Raw genomic sequence first — 17,648 nt, forward strand, 5'->3', positions numbered from 1 at the left:
TTTACGGACTCTTGATCACAATTTTATAACCTTCAGCCTGGCACTGGTATTCCATTTTTATCTTAAAATATAAGAACCAGATAAAACAAGTTATATAATCCCTTCTTCGTATCTGACGGAAGATGGAAAAGAATAAGATAACCTGGGAAGAAGCTGCAGGCTGCAGCAGGCCTATTCTCAGAACAACTTACTTCTAACCCCCATCAGTTCATCGCTGCCCAAGCATTAAACAGGATACGACGTAATCCAATCATACCAATACCCGATTAATAAATAACGATAGCAGGTAACTTATGTTCATTACCGCCTCTCTCCTCCATCAGCCTATGGAGCTTTAAATAAGCCATTCTCCATAATTTATTTATTCAATTTTTAAACATGCCTTTTGCCAAAAGATCTCGGGCCACGCGTAAGAAATGTAAAGGCCATTGGGGGAGAAAGTCTCTCAACAAAACCATAAAACCCATCAAATCCAGCCACCTTCTGATGGAAAAATGACTGCTGCAAAGGTCAGCCGGCCCTCTCCACATCTGGGGGCCAGATTCTGGAGGAGGTTGGTCTGAGGAGCTTGAGGTCATTGTCAACAGCCGGGGCCATGTGGGAATGAGAACCAGCGGCTCTGGAGGTCCAGCCACGGGCTGGGGACACGGAGTTGCTGTCTGAGCGTCTCCTCGCCGGGAGCCTGTGGAGCCTGGGGTTGGGAGAGCAGCTCACCTTTCCCAGGTACCAGTGGCCAGACAGGTCACTTCACAGGGACTCGAAGAGGAGGACAAGAGCAGGAGGGCAGCTCTGACAGGGCTGGGGTCTGCTTGGCGGAGCAGGGCCTGATGTGTTTACATTAATAACTAATTATAATTAATTAATAACTAATTATAACTAATAAATAAGAGCAAGCCAGCAAGCCTTGGTGTTTCCAGAGCCTGGTGCCTCAATACACATGGACCACGGATCACCCTGCTGGGTCTTCAAGGCCCTCATGAGATGGACCTGGCATCTCCCTCCTATGAGGTGGGAAAGGTCACACAGGTCACAAAATGGTCCAGTGTCACAGAGCTGATGGCTGAGGACTAGAAACGTGGACTCTCCAGGCAACAGGGTGTACTAGGTCTCCATAGGGGGCTGGTTCCAAGGTGATACAGAGGACAGGACTCTGAAGGCTGACCCCCCTCAATCCTGGCTCCTCCAGGGCCACTAAGGGAGTGGCAGTGCCAAACTGTCCTATGTCAGCACCCCAGCTCTGTGAAAGGAGGGTTCGTAACATGCCTCCTGTCTAGAGTGGTCATGCAGATGAACCCAGCTGGCACGGTGCAGCACGCAGCACGGGGAGGGCTCCATCAGTGGACCAGACCAACAGACAGTGGTGCCATTAACCCCTCAAGTGGGGCTGAGCCCCAGGACCACTGCAGGGCTTTCCATGGGATTCTGACACTCACCCAAGGTGTGTGCACAACACAGCTCATCACATTTACAGGATTCAGGAGCCAAACGCCAGTGGCTGTCCCCACCAACAAATCACCCAGAGCCTTGGTAATATCCCATTGTCTTAGTCCATTGGTGTGGCTATAAAGGAATACTTGAGGCTGAGTAAGTGATACAGAAGAGAGGTTTATTTGGCTCATGGTTCTACAGGCTGTACCAGAAGCATGGCACGCATCTGCTTCAGAGGACGCCTCAGGAGACTTCCGCTCATGGCAGAAGGCAAAGGAGAGCCCACGTGTGGAGATCACATGGCGAGAATGGAAGCAACAGCAATGAGAGGGAGGTGCCAGGCTCTTTCTATAAGGATGAGCTCTCCCAGGAACGAACAGAGTGGGAACTCGCTCATTACCACAAGGACAGCACCAAAATACTCGGGAATGCCCACCAGGCCCACCTCCAATGGCTGGGATCACATTTCAACACGAGATTTGGCAGGGACAAATACTCAAACCATAGCACCCACTGAAGAAAACAAGAAGACAGGAGAAAAGGTACATTCCTCTTTTAAGTTCTCACTGATGCAAACCAACCCCAGCATCGGGAAAAAGCAATTCAGCCACTGACCTGTTGGCCTGGGCCTCCCTGTGCGCAGGCCCCGCTCGGCTCCCACTGCCTGGCTTTGCCTCCTGGTTCTGGCTGAGACGCTCCGAGACATAAGCAGGACAAGGTCAAGTGCAGCCAGAGGTGCCTTCTCCCCTCCTTGGCCTGGAGCCCCTCCTCGGGATCCGCGCAGGAGACGTGGATGGACCCAAGAGCTCTGGCATCCAGCTACATGCCACCCACTGGGCTGGCCAGGCCCACTCCCATCCCAGGCACTGGCTCTCCGGCTGCCCAACCCAGAAAGAGAGACGGGAGGGCAGGCTGTGTGTCCCACAGCCACACATGTCGGAAGAAGACCCTTGGGGGTACAAAGAGCATTAACCTGTCAACTGCAGGCCCAGACCCACGCCTGCAAGAAGCCTGCTGCAACACAGGCTGCGAGAGTGACACGATCAGCCCAGAAGCCAGGCTCAGCGGCTGCTTTCCTGAGCCGTGTGCGAACCCTCAGCCAGGCTGCAAACACACAGCTGCTGGAAACACGGGACAGGAGATTCCTGCAGCCAGAAAGAATATCTTTTTGCATTTCCACAGTCAAGCGGTTTTGGGGAGAGAAGAGGCGTGTTCCGTAAACACTGGAGAGTGCCCAGCTCCTCTCTGTGTCCCTCCACATCTCATCAGCAGAGGGAGCGTGCCTCCCCTCTCCATCTCTGTTGAACGATCCATTCCCAAATGCAAACCTTTAGATTAACAAAATATTTACAATATATCTATGTGATATTATCTGAGCTATAATCCTTGTTAAGATTCCATTTGACAGAGGAAGATAATGGGCGGAGAACAAATGTTCCATATACATTTTAATTCCAATGAAATTGTTCTATGTCACGCTTTGCAATATAAAATACCCCATTACTACACTGAAGTGCCTCATTTGCCTTTCCGGTAGGATTGAAACACCCAGCATTGTTTTAAGCCGCCCACCTGAGCTGCACTTTGAGATGCTGGTTACATTTGGCAGATACTTTCCAGATAACACGGTTTCTCTCCAGGGATGCAGCCCCTGGGGAATCCGAAGCTAAACATCCTCTAAGCCTGAAGCTCTGATGCTTTCCCAAAGATCAGATTCCCTGGGAGATGGAGAGAAACAGCAGAGTCCCAGGTCACAGCCCCAGAATTCCCAGCTCAGTGGGTAGATTCGTTCCCTGTGACTGCTGTAATAAATGACCATAAACTTGGTGGCTTCAGGTAACAGAAATGTATTATTTTGCACTTCTGGAGGCTGGAAGTCTGAAATCCCGGTGTCAACAGGGCTGCCCTCTCTCTGCAGATTCTAGGGCAGTGTCCTTCCTTGACCTTCCCACGTTCCAGCGTCTCCAGGCCTTCCTGGACTTGTGGTTGCATTGCTCCAATCTCTGCCTGTGACTTCACAGGGCCTCCCCCTCCATGTCTGTGTCTTCTCTGTCTCTTGAAAAGACAGTTGTCCTTGGATTTAGGACCCAAGACAGTTGTCCTTGGATTTAGGACCCACTCAGGTAATCCAGGATGATCTCATCTAGAGATTCTGAAGTTGATTACATCTGCAAAGACCCTTTCTCCAAATAATGTTACATTTGGAGGCTCTGCGTGGAGGGATCCTTTGTGGGTCACTGTTGGCACCCTCCAGTAGGTCTGGGACAGGACCCAGCAGGCTGGCGAGTTTAGCAAGTACCCCCCAGGCAGGCAGTTCCTGGACCACAGTTGGTCATCTTACCCCTCTGCTTTGCACAGGGAAACTGAGGTCCAGAGAAGGAAGGGTCCTCATCCAATTCATCCCTCTCCGGACTCCCCACCAGCATCTCTCTGCACCCCATCAGGGGCTGCAGCCTGCGTTTCTCCTTGGACCTTCCTGGAAGTGGAAGTCTAGGACTTCATACGTAGCAAACTCAGACACCAACTTTCCTTCTTGCTTTTCTAGGCACATCAATATAGATGGCATCTCAACTCACATTTGGGTGGCCAGAACAAATGCAAAGCTGAAAATTTCAACATTTCTCCAATACAGACACACAAACCCAAGGGCACACTGCTGAAAAGACACCTGGAAGGCAAGCCTTTCTCCTCTGCCTTCTCCAGAGACAAAGAGAGCCAGGCGCTCCTTTGGGGAGAGACACAGGGTCCAATACCCACACCCTGGGAATGGAAATTCATTAAATCGTACTCCAAACGGAAAATGCACCCATTCCAGGAGCAAGCACACCACTCAACACCTGGGGCTGTGCCAGGGGCATCTTTCCTGGGCTGGGAAGCACCCAGACCCTCAAGGATCAGCTTCCTATTAGCAAGGCGTGAGCGGCACTCTGAGGCCCTGTGGATATTCATCCGTCGTGGAAGGCTTACCTTAATCCTCCCTAAATCCCCACATACTGTCAGCAAGAAAACACGGTGAATCCAAACGAGGAAGAGTGAGAAGGGTCCAGACTGGAAGCTGCTGTGGGCTTCCCAGGCAGTTCACCCTGCGGAGTCCCAAAGCAGCAGATCCCCACTTCAGGACCCGCAAGGGACACTGCCCCTCTGAGTCCTAACTACAGCCACTGGGTAAGGCAGGTGGCAGGAGCTCCTGGAGCCAGGCAGGACGGGGTGAGAGCCAGTGGGCTGTGGCTAAGTACTGGAGCGTTCCTTCAGATTGAACCCCCTGACCCACAGCGCATGCCAGGTCACTCAGTGGCTCCATGCCTCAGTTTCCTCAACAGTGAAGTGGAGATGCCACCCTGAACCACTGAGGTCTGTGTAAGATTGTGAGGTCTGTGTAAGATCGAACGAAGGAGCCACTGAGGTATGTGTAAGATTGCGAGGTCTTGTAGGACTGAATGAAGGAAACACTGAGGTATGTGTGAGACTGAATGAAGGAACCACTGGGGTCTGTGTAAGATTGAATGAAGGAGCCACTGAGGTTCGTGCAGGACTGAATGAAGGAGCCACTGGGGTTCATGTAGGACTGAATGAAGGAACCACTGAGGTATGTGTAGAACTGAATGAAAGAGCCACCGAGGTATGTGTAAGATTGTGAGGTTCACGTAGGACTGAATGAAGGAACCACTCAGGTCCGTGTAAGATTGAATGAAGGAACCATTGAGGTCTGTGTAAGACTGAATGAAGGAACCACTGAGCTAGGTGTAGGACTGAATGAAGGAACCCCTGGGGTCTGCAGGATTGAATGAAGGTCACCGCACAGTGTGGGATGCACAGCAAGTCCTCAGTGTGCGGAGGTCAGTGGGAAACTCCCACACACACCTGCCAGGCTCGCTCTGTCGTCAGACATGCATGTGGTCAGCAGAATCACGGCTCCCCAGAGAGGTACCCATCCTAATCCCGGAGGCTGTGAGCCTGGGATCTTACAGTGGGGACTTGGCAGAGGTGACTGAATTAAGAATCTTGTGATGGGAGATTATCCTGGGTTACTCAGGGAGGCCCAAGGTAATCACAGGGATTCTTACAATGGAAGAGAAGGATGTAGAGAGACGTGGACGTGACCAGTGACCCTCAATAACCCTGGAGGACGGCACAGAGATGCTTCGCGGCTGGCTCTGAAAACGGAGGAAGCGGCCAGGAGCCAAGGAGTGCAGAAGCTCCAAGGAGCTGGGAGGCACAAGGACACGGATCCCCCCTGGAGCCTCCAGAAGGAACCCGCCCTGCAGACACCTTGATTTCAGCACAGGGGCTGGAACTGGACTTCTGACCTTCAGAACCACAAGATAATAACTTTGTGTTGTTTAAGCTGCTACATTTGTGGGGATTTGTACTGCAATAAGAAAATAATACAATTTGTAATCTAAGTAAATTCCTCCTGGAAAAGGCAGTGTGGGAGATAAAAACATATAGACAAAGTCCCCCGCCCATACCAAGTGATCTGGGACCCGCCTTCTCACTACATTAAGCTGCAGGTCTCAGGAAAGCCTTAAATGAGAAGACGCATTAGCACATGGTGAGTTCCCCCAAACAGCAGCTCCTCCCCTCCTTCTCGGCTCCTGACGTGAGGGTTGCCAGGAAAATGGCCTCGGGGAGCACATACTGGGTCAAAGATAATTAAGTAGGGATTTTTGGTTTGTTTTGTTCTCTTTTGTTTAAGAACCAAAAGCAGACACCAGCCAGAGACAATACCGGAGGCCACCAGGAGAGGGCAGCCCAGAGCCCGGGCAAAAAGGCACCAAAATTCTGAACCTTTTGACGAAAAACAAAGGATTTTGCCAGCCCAGCTTGCAAGACACCACAGTCCCACTCTGGGGACTGAAGGAGCCGGCAAATGCCATGAGGTTTTACAAGAACACACTCGGAAGAACTTTATCGCCCTTGACGGAAAGAAGCTTCATTCGGCTTATGGTATTTTTTATAGTGGAATTCACTTGGAGGAAAAATTGCTTCTTCAAAAAGTCAGAATAATAGGCACACTTTTTGAAAAGATGAATGCTTGCTTGCTCTCTCTCTCTCAGTTCATGATTAGTCCTGGCATCTACTTAACCCAGCTTTCAAAGAAAAAAGAAAGGAAGGAAAGGAGGAAGGGAGGGAGGGAGAGAGCAAGGGAGAGAGGGTGGAAAGAAGGAAGGAAGAAGGAAGGAAGGAAAGAAGGAAAGAAGGAAGGAAGGAAGGAAGGAAGGAAGGAAGGAAGGAAGGAAGGAAGGAAGGAAGGAAGGAAGGAAGGAAGGAAAGGGAGGGAGGGAGGGAGGGAGTGGGAGGGGAAGGGAGGGGAGAGGAGGGGAGAGGGGAGGGGAGGGAGAGGAAAGGAGGGAGAGAGGGAGGGAAAGAGGAAGGAGGCAGGGAAGGAGGGAAGGAGGAAAAAGCCCTTTCCTTAATTTTAATCCACCTCCATTTGCAACATAAGAGAAGTCACAAAATTTCCACATTTTTAAATTAGTATAATGGAGCACACAATACAGGTACATACACACGAAATACTCTTCCTTTGAACTTGATTATGAATTCCATTGTGCTTATTTTTAACACTGCAGGGTAGAATTAGAAAAATCACTACTTCCGAAACAAAGAAGCCACAGGTCTTGGAAGCTTCTACCAACCCAGTTGCCATGCAGTCCCGGAGCGGAAGTGGCCCTGCACACAGGAAGGTCACCCCTGGAGGCAAAGGGGTGCGAAGGGCCTTCACCGCAAGGGGGCTTGGCAGAAAAGGGGAACCCACGTGAACCTTGGAAAGCACCACATCTTCAGACTGTTTCAAGTTATAGCAAGCACCTTGCTCTCTCTAAGCTCAGAATACAAGATCTCTGCAGACACCCAGGACCCCGATGTGGGCAGAAAGGCCACGGCAGCCTCAGGACCAGCTCTCACGGCATCTGCTCAAGAGAGGCTGTCAGGGAGCCCCGCCCCGGCTGGCCAGCTGCAAGGTCATGGCACTTTCTCTCCATCTGCAACCGGCCTCACTAAGGCTCCCGGTGCCCCGTGTCACAATGTGAGTGTAGACAACGATGGATCCGTGCATAAACCCAGCTCAGATGGAATGTGCTCAGGGCTTCCAGGACCGGCCGGACTCTGCTCTCAGCTCCCTCTCTGCACGGCTTCCCCAGCGCTGGCGGAGTCTGAAATCCAAGTGAGAGCTCTGCTCTGGGACTGCTCACTGCATGCTCCGAACTGAAAGCTCCCACTGGCATCGCAGAAGCCGCGGGCTCTTCTAATCCCAGGGCTGGTTTTGCAAACCCCCGGTGTCCGGAGTTTAGACCCACTTCAGTTGAGCCTTATACAGGAGCAACTGCAACCAAGCACTTCCTGACGCACTGAGGGCCTGTTTACTGCACATATCTGTGTGCCTGGTCACTGCTGGTTTTATGGCTGTGGCCCTGAACATCTGGGTCTGATCCTGTCTGCACGTGACAGCAGTGCTCTAAAACCATCTTCTTTAACATTAATTTGGAGATAGGAATGAGCTAAATGCCTAGGACTGCACAAAGAGGGGAAATAGAGCAAATCTCATACCCTTAGGCCAATCTCCAGAACTCACTGATCTTCAGTTACTGATCCATAAAATGGGAAGAATCTTACCTCCCTGGAAGGGCTTTTGTGAAGGTTAGATGAGATATCATATACCAAGGACTGGACAGAACATGTTACCATAACATTATAATTCTGCAAAGCCTCATGCTCCCTCATCTGAAGACTCATTAAAACACATATTTCTCAAATGCAAAACTGTAATCTTTAAGTCACAGCGTCAATGAGTTCACACATCCTCATTTCTGTAGCTGGTGCGTGCACTGCCTTCTACAGCGAAGGGGGTCTGCTCAGTGGCAGTGAGCATAGAGAAGCAGTGGTTAGGAAGCTTGCAGGGTGGGAATCCTGATCCACTGACTTAGGAATCAAGCGATCTGGGGCAGGTGTGGCCGCCTCCTTGAGCCTAGATTTCTCATGGGTAGCAGCAGGGCCACTGACCACAGCTCCCTCTTGAGATGAAAGGTAGCGCCGTGAGAAGCAGCTGCACACCGGGGCACGCGACTGTGCAGGGCCCAGCAGGGCGGCAGCATTCTGCCTTGCTTTGTTTCGAACCAGGGCTACAGGGACCCTCTCTCAGAGTGAGATTTGGCCTGCAGACGGCGCACCATGCAATGCTTTCTGTGCTTTATTCCTGGGTCGGTCCTACCTTTTATCTGATAGCCACCACTTTCTAAGGACAGGATATACACTTCCCTTTCTGAACCTCTTAATCCTGGGACCAGGCAAAACTATAATAGGGAAAAGCTGCTGGAAACCTCAAACAATAACGGCCCCATGAAAAGGTAAGGACCACCCCCAGAGATGGCCAAAGAGATCCCATGGACTCCATCCTGGGCTCTGCGTGCCCATTTTCAGGGATCCCTGAAGTGACCACCCACGGGGGCAGTGGACGTCTGGGTGCTCAGAAAGAAGCAGCCTTCTGACTTTGACAGCAAGAAAGTGCGGGCAAGCCACCAATGGGGTCTGAGCCCCACTCAGCCTTCACATAATTCTGCTTATCTATAGACACCAAGGTCCCCTAGAACCAGTGGATATTGTGACCAGAGGCAAAACCCCCAATACATAACTTCTGGCTTCCTGGAAGAGGATCACTACGAGACCCAGCAAAGAGTTTACATTCTCTGGTAGGGGTTCAGATAGTCCCGGCTTAATATATCTAAGGGTTCTTTCATCTCCTGGCCATAAGACAGTCTGGAGTAGTGACTGTTTGTTTATTCAACAGTTACCAGGTATTCATGACATGCTCTCTGCAATCCAGTGTGCTACGTGCAGACGCCAATTCACAAAGGAGCAGAGGAGGGCCTTTAAAGCAAGAGCAAGTGGCCAAGGTCCAAGGAACACAGGAGGGTAGAGGGAGCCTAAAAACCCAGGCTCAGGACAGAGGTTGACTTTGGTAGTGTGCACAGCTTTCCCTACGTCAGGGAATGCACTTGGCTGCACGTGACAACAAAACCAAGCATGGTGTTTTGATCTTATTTTTCTCACCACTCAGGAGACAGTGAGTCCAGGGCTCTGCCATTGTTCGAGGATGCCTTCTGGGAACCAATCTGTGTTCCACCATCCTCATAGTCACAAAATGGCTGCCTTACCTCAGCCATCACATCTGAGTTCCAGATAGGAAGAAGAAGTAAGAGCAAAGGGCAGAAGGCATGGACAGCTCAGTTTGTTCCTTGTTACCAAGAATAAAAACAGCTTTCCCCAAAGCCTAACCTAATAGACTAACCTAATTAGATACCAGTGACCAGAAAGAAGCCACATTGCCACCTTGGTGTAATGAGTCTAGAGGTGTATTAAACAGGGCACACTGTCAGCCAATGCACTAGCACAGATGAGGTTTGTTGGTGAGGGAGAGAGAGAGAGAATCAATCCTGGACAGGCAACTTCCAATGTCTAAGAATTCTAGGTATATATGGTTGGCTTATCATCAGTACCACTTATTTGAATATTCATAGCTCCCTCTCTGCTGTGAGTTAACCAAAGCAACTCAGAAACAGGAACAGTGTCAGTATTTTCTGACTCATTCATTACTTCATTTGACTAATACTGACTGCACAGCCACCATGGATATCCAGCATTAGGCCAGCGCTGGATATCCAGTACACAGGAAGACGGGCTGACATTCTTGCTGTGTATCTAGAATGCCTCTGCCCTGGAAGAGTTGCCTATCTATGCAGAGGTGGTTCAAACCAAACTGCATGGGCAAAGAGCCTATCTTCGACCTACTTGTAAAGACAAGATCATAGTACTTCTGGCCATGCAGTGTGGCACAAATGGCAGATTCTTAGATATGGATTCCAGACACCCGCATCTGATCTCTCTTCAACCATGCCTCTGTCTGAACGCCTTTGTATGCAAATGAGTCATTCACTCATTCAGCAATTCATTGTCTGTCGACTCTGCTTCGGGTATAGTGCTGGGCACTGGGGAAGGTCTACTCAGCATCCATCCCTCCTTCTTCCTTCCCAGAACAAAGCCCCAATTCTGTTCTGAGATGAGCAATTTGGACACCTACCACGTGATGGATTATAATGGATCTAAGACACACATGACAATGCACTTCTCTGCATTCCCAGAGCTCCACCCCCATCAGTTCAGCTAGGAGTGGCCTGTGACCTAGTCAATGACAACTTCTGCAGGGATTCTCAGAAAGTGTTTGTTTTCCTGGTACAGGGAAGAAATGCAGATGGTGCTACTATCTGCACCTTCTTCTGCTCTGAACTCAGAAGCAACGACTGGAACCACAGCAGCTAGTTTGCAGTGACAAGGCACTAAATGACACACTAAAGATGGCAGAATGGGAGAAGAGGATTAGGCAGGCACATGACCGTGTCCCTTGTCTGCTGCTCCAGCATGTGGCCACCTATGTCTGCACTCACAGTTATGTAAGAAAAATTTACCCCCATTTACTTGAGATTATGTGAATTGGGTTTTATTCTGTTAGCCAAGAACATCCTGAAATGATATAAATAGAAAACAAGAATGACAGAGCTCTGGCTGGGGGCGGTGGCTCACGCCTGTAATCCCAGCACTTTGGGAGGCCAAGGCAGGCAGATCACGAGGTCAGGAGATGGAGACCACCCTGGCTAACACGTGAAACCCCGCGTCTACTAAAAATACAAAAAAAATTAGCCGGGCGAGGTGGCAGGTGCCTGTACTCTCAGCTACTCCGGAGGCTGAGGCAGGAGAATGGCATGAACCTGGGAGGTGGAGCTTGCAGTGAGCTGAGATCACGCCGCTGCACTCCAGCCTGGGCGACAGAGCGAGACTCTGTCTCCAAAAAAAAAAGAATGGCAGAGCTCTTACCTTTAGAAACCTGAGAGTTTAAGTAAGAGAGATGAATGGCCAGATAATGTAAGCTCTCCAATACGGAGGTAGAGGGTGGTAGAGGGTATACAAGATGGTCCCTCTCCAATAAGGTGGTAGAGGGTGCACAAGATGGTCCTAAACGAATTGAGAAATGGGGAGAGGCAAGGCTTTGCTGAGGACGTCATGTTAAGTCATTAGAAACAAGCTCCTCTTTCTATACTCTGTACGTGGTATACCCATGTTAATATACTTTGTATACTCTATACACAGTGTACCCACATTAATCTGATGATGCCAGGCTCCACCCCATCCCCAGTGAATAGTGTTTCCACTCACCTATTCCCACTTCGTTCCAGGATGGAGGGGAGATACGACCCGGAGTCCTCAGTTCCCACTATGCTACCTAGGACTCTCCCGCCTGTCCGAGTTTTCTGCTATGAATCGGGTCTGGGTGTGCCCAGACTCCGCCCACCACGCGGGAGAGCAATGCAGGTCACGGTACCGGGCTGCAGCTTCCGGGCGGGCTGGCCATTAATTATTAACAAAGCAGAGAAAAAGACACCAGTTTAGCCATCACCCCAGACTAAACTACGGTTTAGAGAACACTGCATTTTAGCCTAAGGCAAACGGCTTCACCGTCCTATTTTAGATATGACCATGCATCAGTGATCAGGGCCATAAGTGAATTATCCTAAAAGCAAAACTGTAACATAAGAGTATATGCAATTGCATGCAAACACTCTCCAGAAAAAGCACAGACAGGGGACACAGGAGTGGCGTCTAGGAAGGCTCCCAACAGCAGCTAAGTCCTGCATTTCCATACTTCGCGGCTCCGCTTCTCAGAAGGTTCGTAATACATAGTATTTGCTACCCTATTGGGGAAAACTATTTTAAGCCTAATTAGCATGAAATTTTTAGAATGCAAATGCTTTTCATTTAGACATAAAACAAAATGCCACGACATTTCTTCCATCCATTTATCATAAACAAGTTAATTACTGTGTAACAAATCGCTCCTGCTGGAATCTGTATGTTTGGGGCTGCTGTGAGCTGACTCAGGCAAAGGGAAGGAGCCATGGAGCGGCCGCTAACAGCTCATGGCCTACTCAGAGGGACACGGCCACTCTGTGAAGCTTCACTCGTCAAATTAAGGTTAAGCTCTCTCCGCTGGAATAACTCAATTATAAGTAGTCATTATCTGTTTAACTTGATTCCTACCAGAATAACAGAAACACCACGCTTCCTGTCTCCTCTTCACACAGGCCTCCTCACCGTGGTCTTGTAGTTTCAAAGTACTCTGCGTACAGAGAGAAATGTCACTGTGCCCTGGTTTCAGGGCCTGTCAGCCTTAGCTCTTGCCTCCATATGTGCAAAATTATTTGTCAGATATAAAACATCTCTTTCTTCCTGAGACTCTACACCTTCAGAAGAATGAGTGGAGGAAAACAGTGAGAAGGGAACCCACACAGGCACAGGAGAAGCAATGCGACTACAGCCCCTAGAGGAGGGGCAGAGAGGACCCAGCAGGCCCAGGTGCTCGGGAGATTCTCTGCAATTCTTCCCTGAACCAGCCCTGGGCTGGGCTGCACACGTAAGTCAATGGGCGCTTGGAAAATGAGTCCACACAATGTCTGAGCTGGTCCAGATTCACCCGGGGTCATGTGACTCTTGACCCCCCACGAGGCGACCACCACCTGGCCACAGGGGCCGGGCTGACACGCGGCCAGTGATCTAGGCTCTCCCACCACACCAATCAGGAGCACAGTGCAGTTTGGCCTGGACCACTGGGAGTGGAGATCCCCACACAACACACCATGAAAGGGAAGAGATGCTCGTGTGAAATCTCACGTCGTGTTGTAGGAAGTACGAGAATTTGTCATTCTCTTCTGTAGTAAGCAGTATTTATTAATAAAAAGAGAGGCATTTTTCTTAAGTGCCTGAGTAAAATTGGATACTCTAGGGTCTTAACATATTTGGCCACATAATCAGAGAGCTTAAAGATGCCAGTTTCAGCACAGCAGGACATGCACACAGCAGACTGCAGTCAGCGCCCCACGAGTTATAAGGGACCGTACAATGCACTGAGAGTGAAGGATCCTCCCCAGGCCTTCTCTAGGGGTTCACTGAGATTCTCAGTAAAGCAAACGATCCTGAAAATGGCCTACCCATTCCAACTCCGAAGTGACAAAAACAGCGCAATGAACAGAGCAGCTCTCGAAAACTCTTTACTATGTGCGCCCTCTTAGATTGCACATCCATTCTGCTCCTAGGCCAACTGCCTAGAGATTTTTTATTTTTTTGATGATTAATGAGTCAATAGTATCACAGTTTAGATAACAAAAATAAGTCAGAAAACTTGGATTGGGTGCAAAATAAAAATCCTATCCACATAACCAGGAATCAACGAGGCACTCCAACAAGTTATGTCTTGAAGGGCGAGGATCTGAAAAATCACTATAAGCGTGAGCGAGTTCACGCACACGCATGCACACAAACACACATACAGGAACCACTGTCAGTTCTGCAGGGAAAAGTTTACCTTCTCTGGGACACAAAACCGGTAAGGCAGTCAACAGTCCCGAATGCGGAAACTTAGCTTCGATCCTTTATCCAACATTCTTTTCCTCTATCGCTTTGAAACCAACTCAAAGGCTGCCACTTCCAGGAAACTGATGCAGAGAAGAAAGGCTCACAGCCAAGGTGCTCACGGCAGAACTCTGCAACCTCCGGGAAGGAAGAACTGATTTATGTTCCCTCCCATGCAAATATAAAGTTTAATTAGTTTGTCTTGAAAGGGAAACAGACCAATAAGCAGGATGATCTACTGTCATCTGAGTTTTGAAGCTGTGTCTGACTTTCCCATCACAAGTGTGGATATAATCCTGCAATTACGATAAAGCTAATTGGTAGTTCCCTCCTGCATGTGTGTTTTCGTGTTGTCAGTGGGGCAGTAATGAAAATGAATGCCACATTTGTGAACAGACCGTCTGTGGGCTTATTTACCGCATTTCCAACAACATCGTCTGCTTTATCATACATTTCAAAGCAGGGATAATTTAAGTCTCCAGAACTTCATACATAAAAATACTTGGTAAGAAAGTCTCTCTGCACACTATTTGGGTGATGTTACATCCGAATTACAGTTTGTTGCCCAGGAAATGATTCACTTCACTCAAAAATGACAGGGATTCTGAATCATTCACCTGTTATGCAAATGCCTTTCAGGTCAACCAATTTACACCTCCTGCACTTTACCGCCATCATTTCGCCCAAAGACGAGGCAAGCCTTGCCTCTCCCGTCTACAAGTTTCCCCAAGGAAAAGCATGGCAGCAATTCACTCCCACCCCTCCACGCCCCACCCTACCTTGAAGTAGCTTCTCCCCTTCTAGAATATTTTGGGAGATTAATGCCGTGTAGTCGTCTTCAGAGAACCCAGCCTTGCAGGTCTCTCTGGTTGTAAGATCCTCATTATGGGCCTGGGAACACAAAGGGGAGAGGGCAAAACAATAATAAGTTCACTGAAATTTAATCCAACCGACATTTATCCAGGGCCTACTGTGCAAAAGGTCTCTGGCTAAGAGAGAAAGGCTGGCAGGCCACGGTCTCCACCCAGATGCCATATCCCCGTGTCTGCTCCTCTGCTCTCTGGGGACTTTAGGGAGCGCTCTAGAGGCTGCAGACCCCGAGCATCCTTCCCCAGCCCCACACACAGCAGGTGAGCTGTAGGGAATAAAGGACGGCCTGATGGCGAAGCCAGGCCAGCCAGGGCCTCATTGGCAGAGGAGATGCCTGAGGAATGTCCAAATGGCAGAGAAAGAAGACTTCAGTCGCTGCTCCCAAAGCCACTAAGGGAAGGGAGGCCAAAGTGTGGGCGGCTCTGCAGACCATTCGCGTTGGGCCCAACGCTCCGCGCTCTTGGTAAGGCGGAGGCGGCAGCTTCTTGTCTCCTCTTCGGGTCACCGGGAGGGAGGAGAAAGAGGAGAGCAAGAAAGAAGATTCTCTAGGACTAGGTCCAGAGTGCGGTGGAGAAGGCAGCTCTGCGGGAGGCTGCCGGTGGCTGGGGTGGAGAAGGCGGTGGAGGCGCTTCCACCTTCTAGTCTTCAGCCCGCATTTTCACCCTCGGAGCCCCCATCTCCAGCCCAGGCAGGGAGACAGCTCCCCTGACTGACCGGAAAGGGGGTCTCCTCCTGTCCTCCGGACCTCCCTCGCATTTCCTGCTCAGTAGGGAAGTCTAGAGCCCGTGGCACAAGGCCAGGGAAGGATGGGGTGGGCGACAGGGCCATCTCCCAAGCTTCTAGGAGGGGGCGTGACAGGCAGGAGGAGGTGGTGGCGGGAGAGGCAGTGTGTGCAAGCGGGAAGCCAGCCCCGCTGCAGGAGCAGGAGCAGGAGCAGGAGCAGGAGCAGGAGCAGGAGCAGGAGCACAGCGGTGCTCGGCTCCCCGGCGAGCGCAGGAAGCCCCGGGCGCAGCCCGCACCTGGCAGTGGCGCCTCCCGCCCGCCGCCTCCTCCAGCCCTGCGTGCTGCTGTCGCCCGCCCATGCTTTGGCTCCTGAGGCCGCCCCCAGCCCGGAGCTCCAGGATTCCAGACGCCCACCCCGAGGAGGGCACCCCTCTGCCCCCAGCACCGAGGGAGGAGAGCTGGACGCAGGCTCATTCCTTACGAAAAGCTCTAAACCGCGGCTTTCCTTATCGGCCACGAAGCTCCAGATCGCACCCGCAGCCCGGTGGGAGGCTCAACTCGTCCAGGAAAGTTTCGAACGGCCCGGAGCGTGTGCCCAGCGCACCCCCCAGCGCCCCGCGGCCTCGGAGCGGGCCTCCCGCCGCTGGCACTTGTTTATTTCCGAGGTTGCAACAGCGCTGCCCGGGAGCAGGCAGCGAGGCCGATCGGCCACGAGAGGGGGTTCCTGCAACTCCCGCCGCCCCTCCGCCTCCGCCCAGGGGCGCCCCCGGAGCCGCCGCGCACTCTGGCCCCGCGGGCCGCGCACCTCGCCAGGCGCAGAGCAAAGCCAGCGATTCGGTCCGCGGGGCTCTGCAGAGGAAGCGGGAGACCCGCTCGCCCTCCCGGGGCGCCCTCCCGCGCCGCGCCCGCCTGGCGTCCGGCTTCCCGGCCCAAGCCCGGACCCGCTCCCAGCCCCCGGGGCCCCGCCGGACACGCGGGCTCCAGCCCCGCCGAGGGCTGAGGGGTGAGAGTGCCCCGCAGTCCTACCCCGCCGTCCACCCGCAGCGCCAGTCCCGCCGGCACCCAAAAAACTGAGTGGCCCTGCGCGGCAGACCCCCAGGCCTTGGGCAGGAGAGGTCGGGCAGGCGCCCCGCACTCCCGGATCCCCGGCCGGCAGCCGCCGGGCGCCTCACGCCTTCAGCCACGGCCGGGGCTGGGCTCGGCAACTCCCGCGGCGCGCGGCTCCCGGGCGATGGAGGGCGCGCCGGCTCCGCCAGTGGGAAGCCTGCCCCGTGCAGGCAAGCCGAGCTCCGGGCAGCGGCTACGGGCTTTGGGCGGCCCAGGGAGGCTCAGCGGGTCCGGTGCAGGCGGAGCTCCCCGGGTCCTCCACCGAGCCCCACTCCCACCCCGCTCCGCCACTCCCCGCTGCCCAGGCGGCTTCCCACTCCTGCCGACCGCAGGCAGCTTCGCGGAGCTCGGGCGCCGGGCTGGATGCAGCGGGGAGCGCGGCGGGGGAGCCCGGGAGAGCCTCGCCGGGTGTGTGCGCGCCCCGCGGGCTCCAGGGACGACCTCGCGCTGCCCGGGGCTTCCGAACGGCAGGGGCGGGAGGCGGCAACTTACCCGGAGCGCCCCGGAGAGCGACAGCAGCAGGAGGAGCACGCCGGCGCCCGCGGTCATCTTCCCCGCCGCCCGCCCGGTGCCCGGCACCGGGAGCCCGCTCCCTTCTGCCGCCACCGCCGCCGCCGAGACCACAGCCGCCGCTCCCCCGCGCCCGCCCGGAGCCTCCAGCCCCGCTGCGCCCGCCTCGCTTGCCGCCCCGGCTCCGGGAGCCAGGCCAAGTCCGGCCGGCGGCGCGTTCCCTCAGGCCGGTGCGTCCGCCGGCCTCGCAGCCGCCCGCGCCTCTGTTCCGCGCGCTCCGAGCTGCAGGTGAATCCGCGGCCGCCCCGCCGAGGCCCCGCCCCGCCGCCCGGCCCCTGCGCTCGCTCTGCCGACGCGGGCCTTAAAGGCGCAGCGCCCGCGCGCGCCCCCCGCGCCGCAGCAGCCCAGCCCAGCCCCGGCCCCCCTGGATGTCTGGAGCCGGGTTGCGGCCGAAGAGGCCAAGGACGCTCGGTCTCCAGGGGAAAAAAGCGAGGGTGTGGAGACTAAAGACATTGCTGGGGTTTCCGTCCCCACACCCGGGCACCCCTTTTGGA

At 53.0% G+C, this 17,648-nt stretch overlaps 1 protein-coding gene across 1 annotated transcript in view; it reads right to left on the reverse strand.

Moving 5' to 3' along the window:
* The window catches only part of LOC105470550 (cadherin 4), a 683,954-nt gene extending 666,738 nt beyond the window's left edge, over positions 1-17,216 (reverse strand). The window contains exons 1-2 of the mRNA XM_011722645.2: positions 17,077-17,216; positions 14,664-14,775 (exon numbers count right to left, since the gene is read on the reverse strand). Coding sequence (XP_011720947.2) covers positions 14,664-14,775; positions 17,077-17,133 — 169 coding nt within the window. The 5' untranslated portion in view covers positions 17,134-17,216. The remainder of the gene's footprint in view (positions 1-14,663; positions 14,776-17,076) is intronic.
* Between the last annotated feature and the right edge of the window lie 432 nt (positions 17,217-17,648).

The sequence above is a fragment of the Macaca nemestrina genome, chromosome 15, assembly GCF_043159975.1.
Source record: "Macaca nemestrina isolate mMacNem1 chromosome 15, mMacNem.hap1, whole genome shotgun sequence".
Classification (NCBI taxonomy): domain Eukaryota; kingdom Metazoa; phylum Chordata; class Mammalia; order Primates; family Cercopithecidae; genus Macaca; species Macaca nemestrina.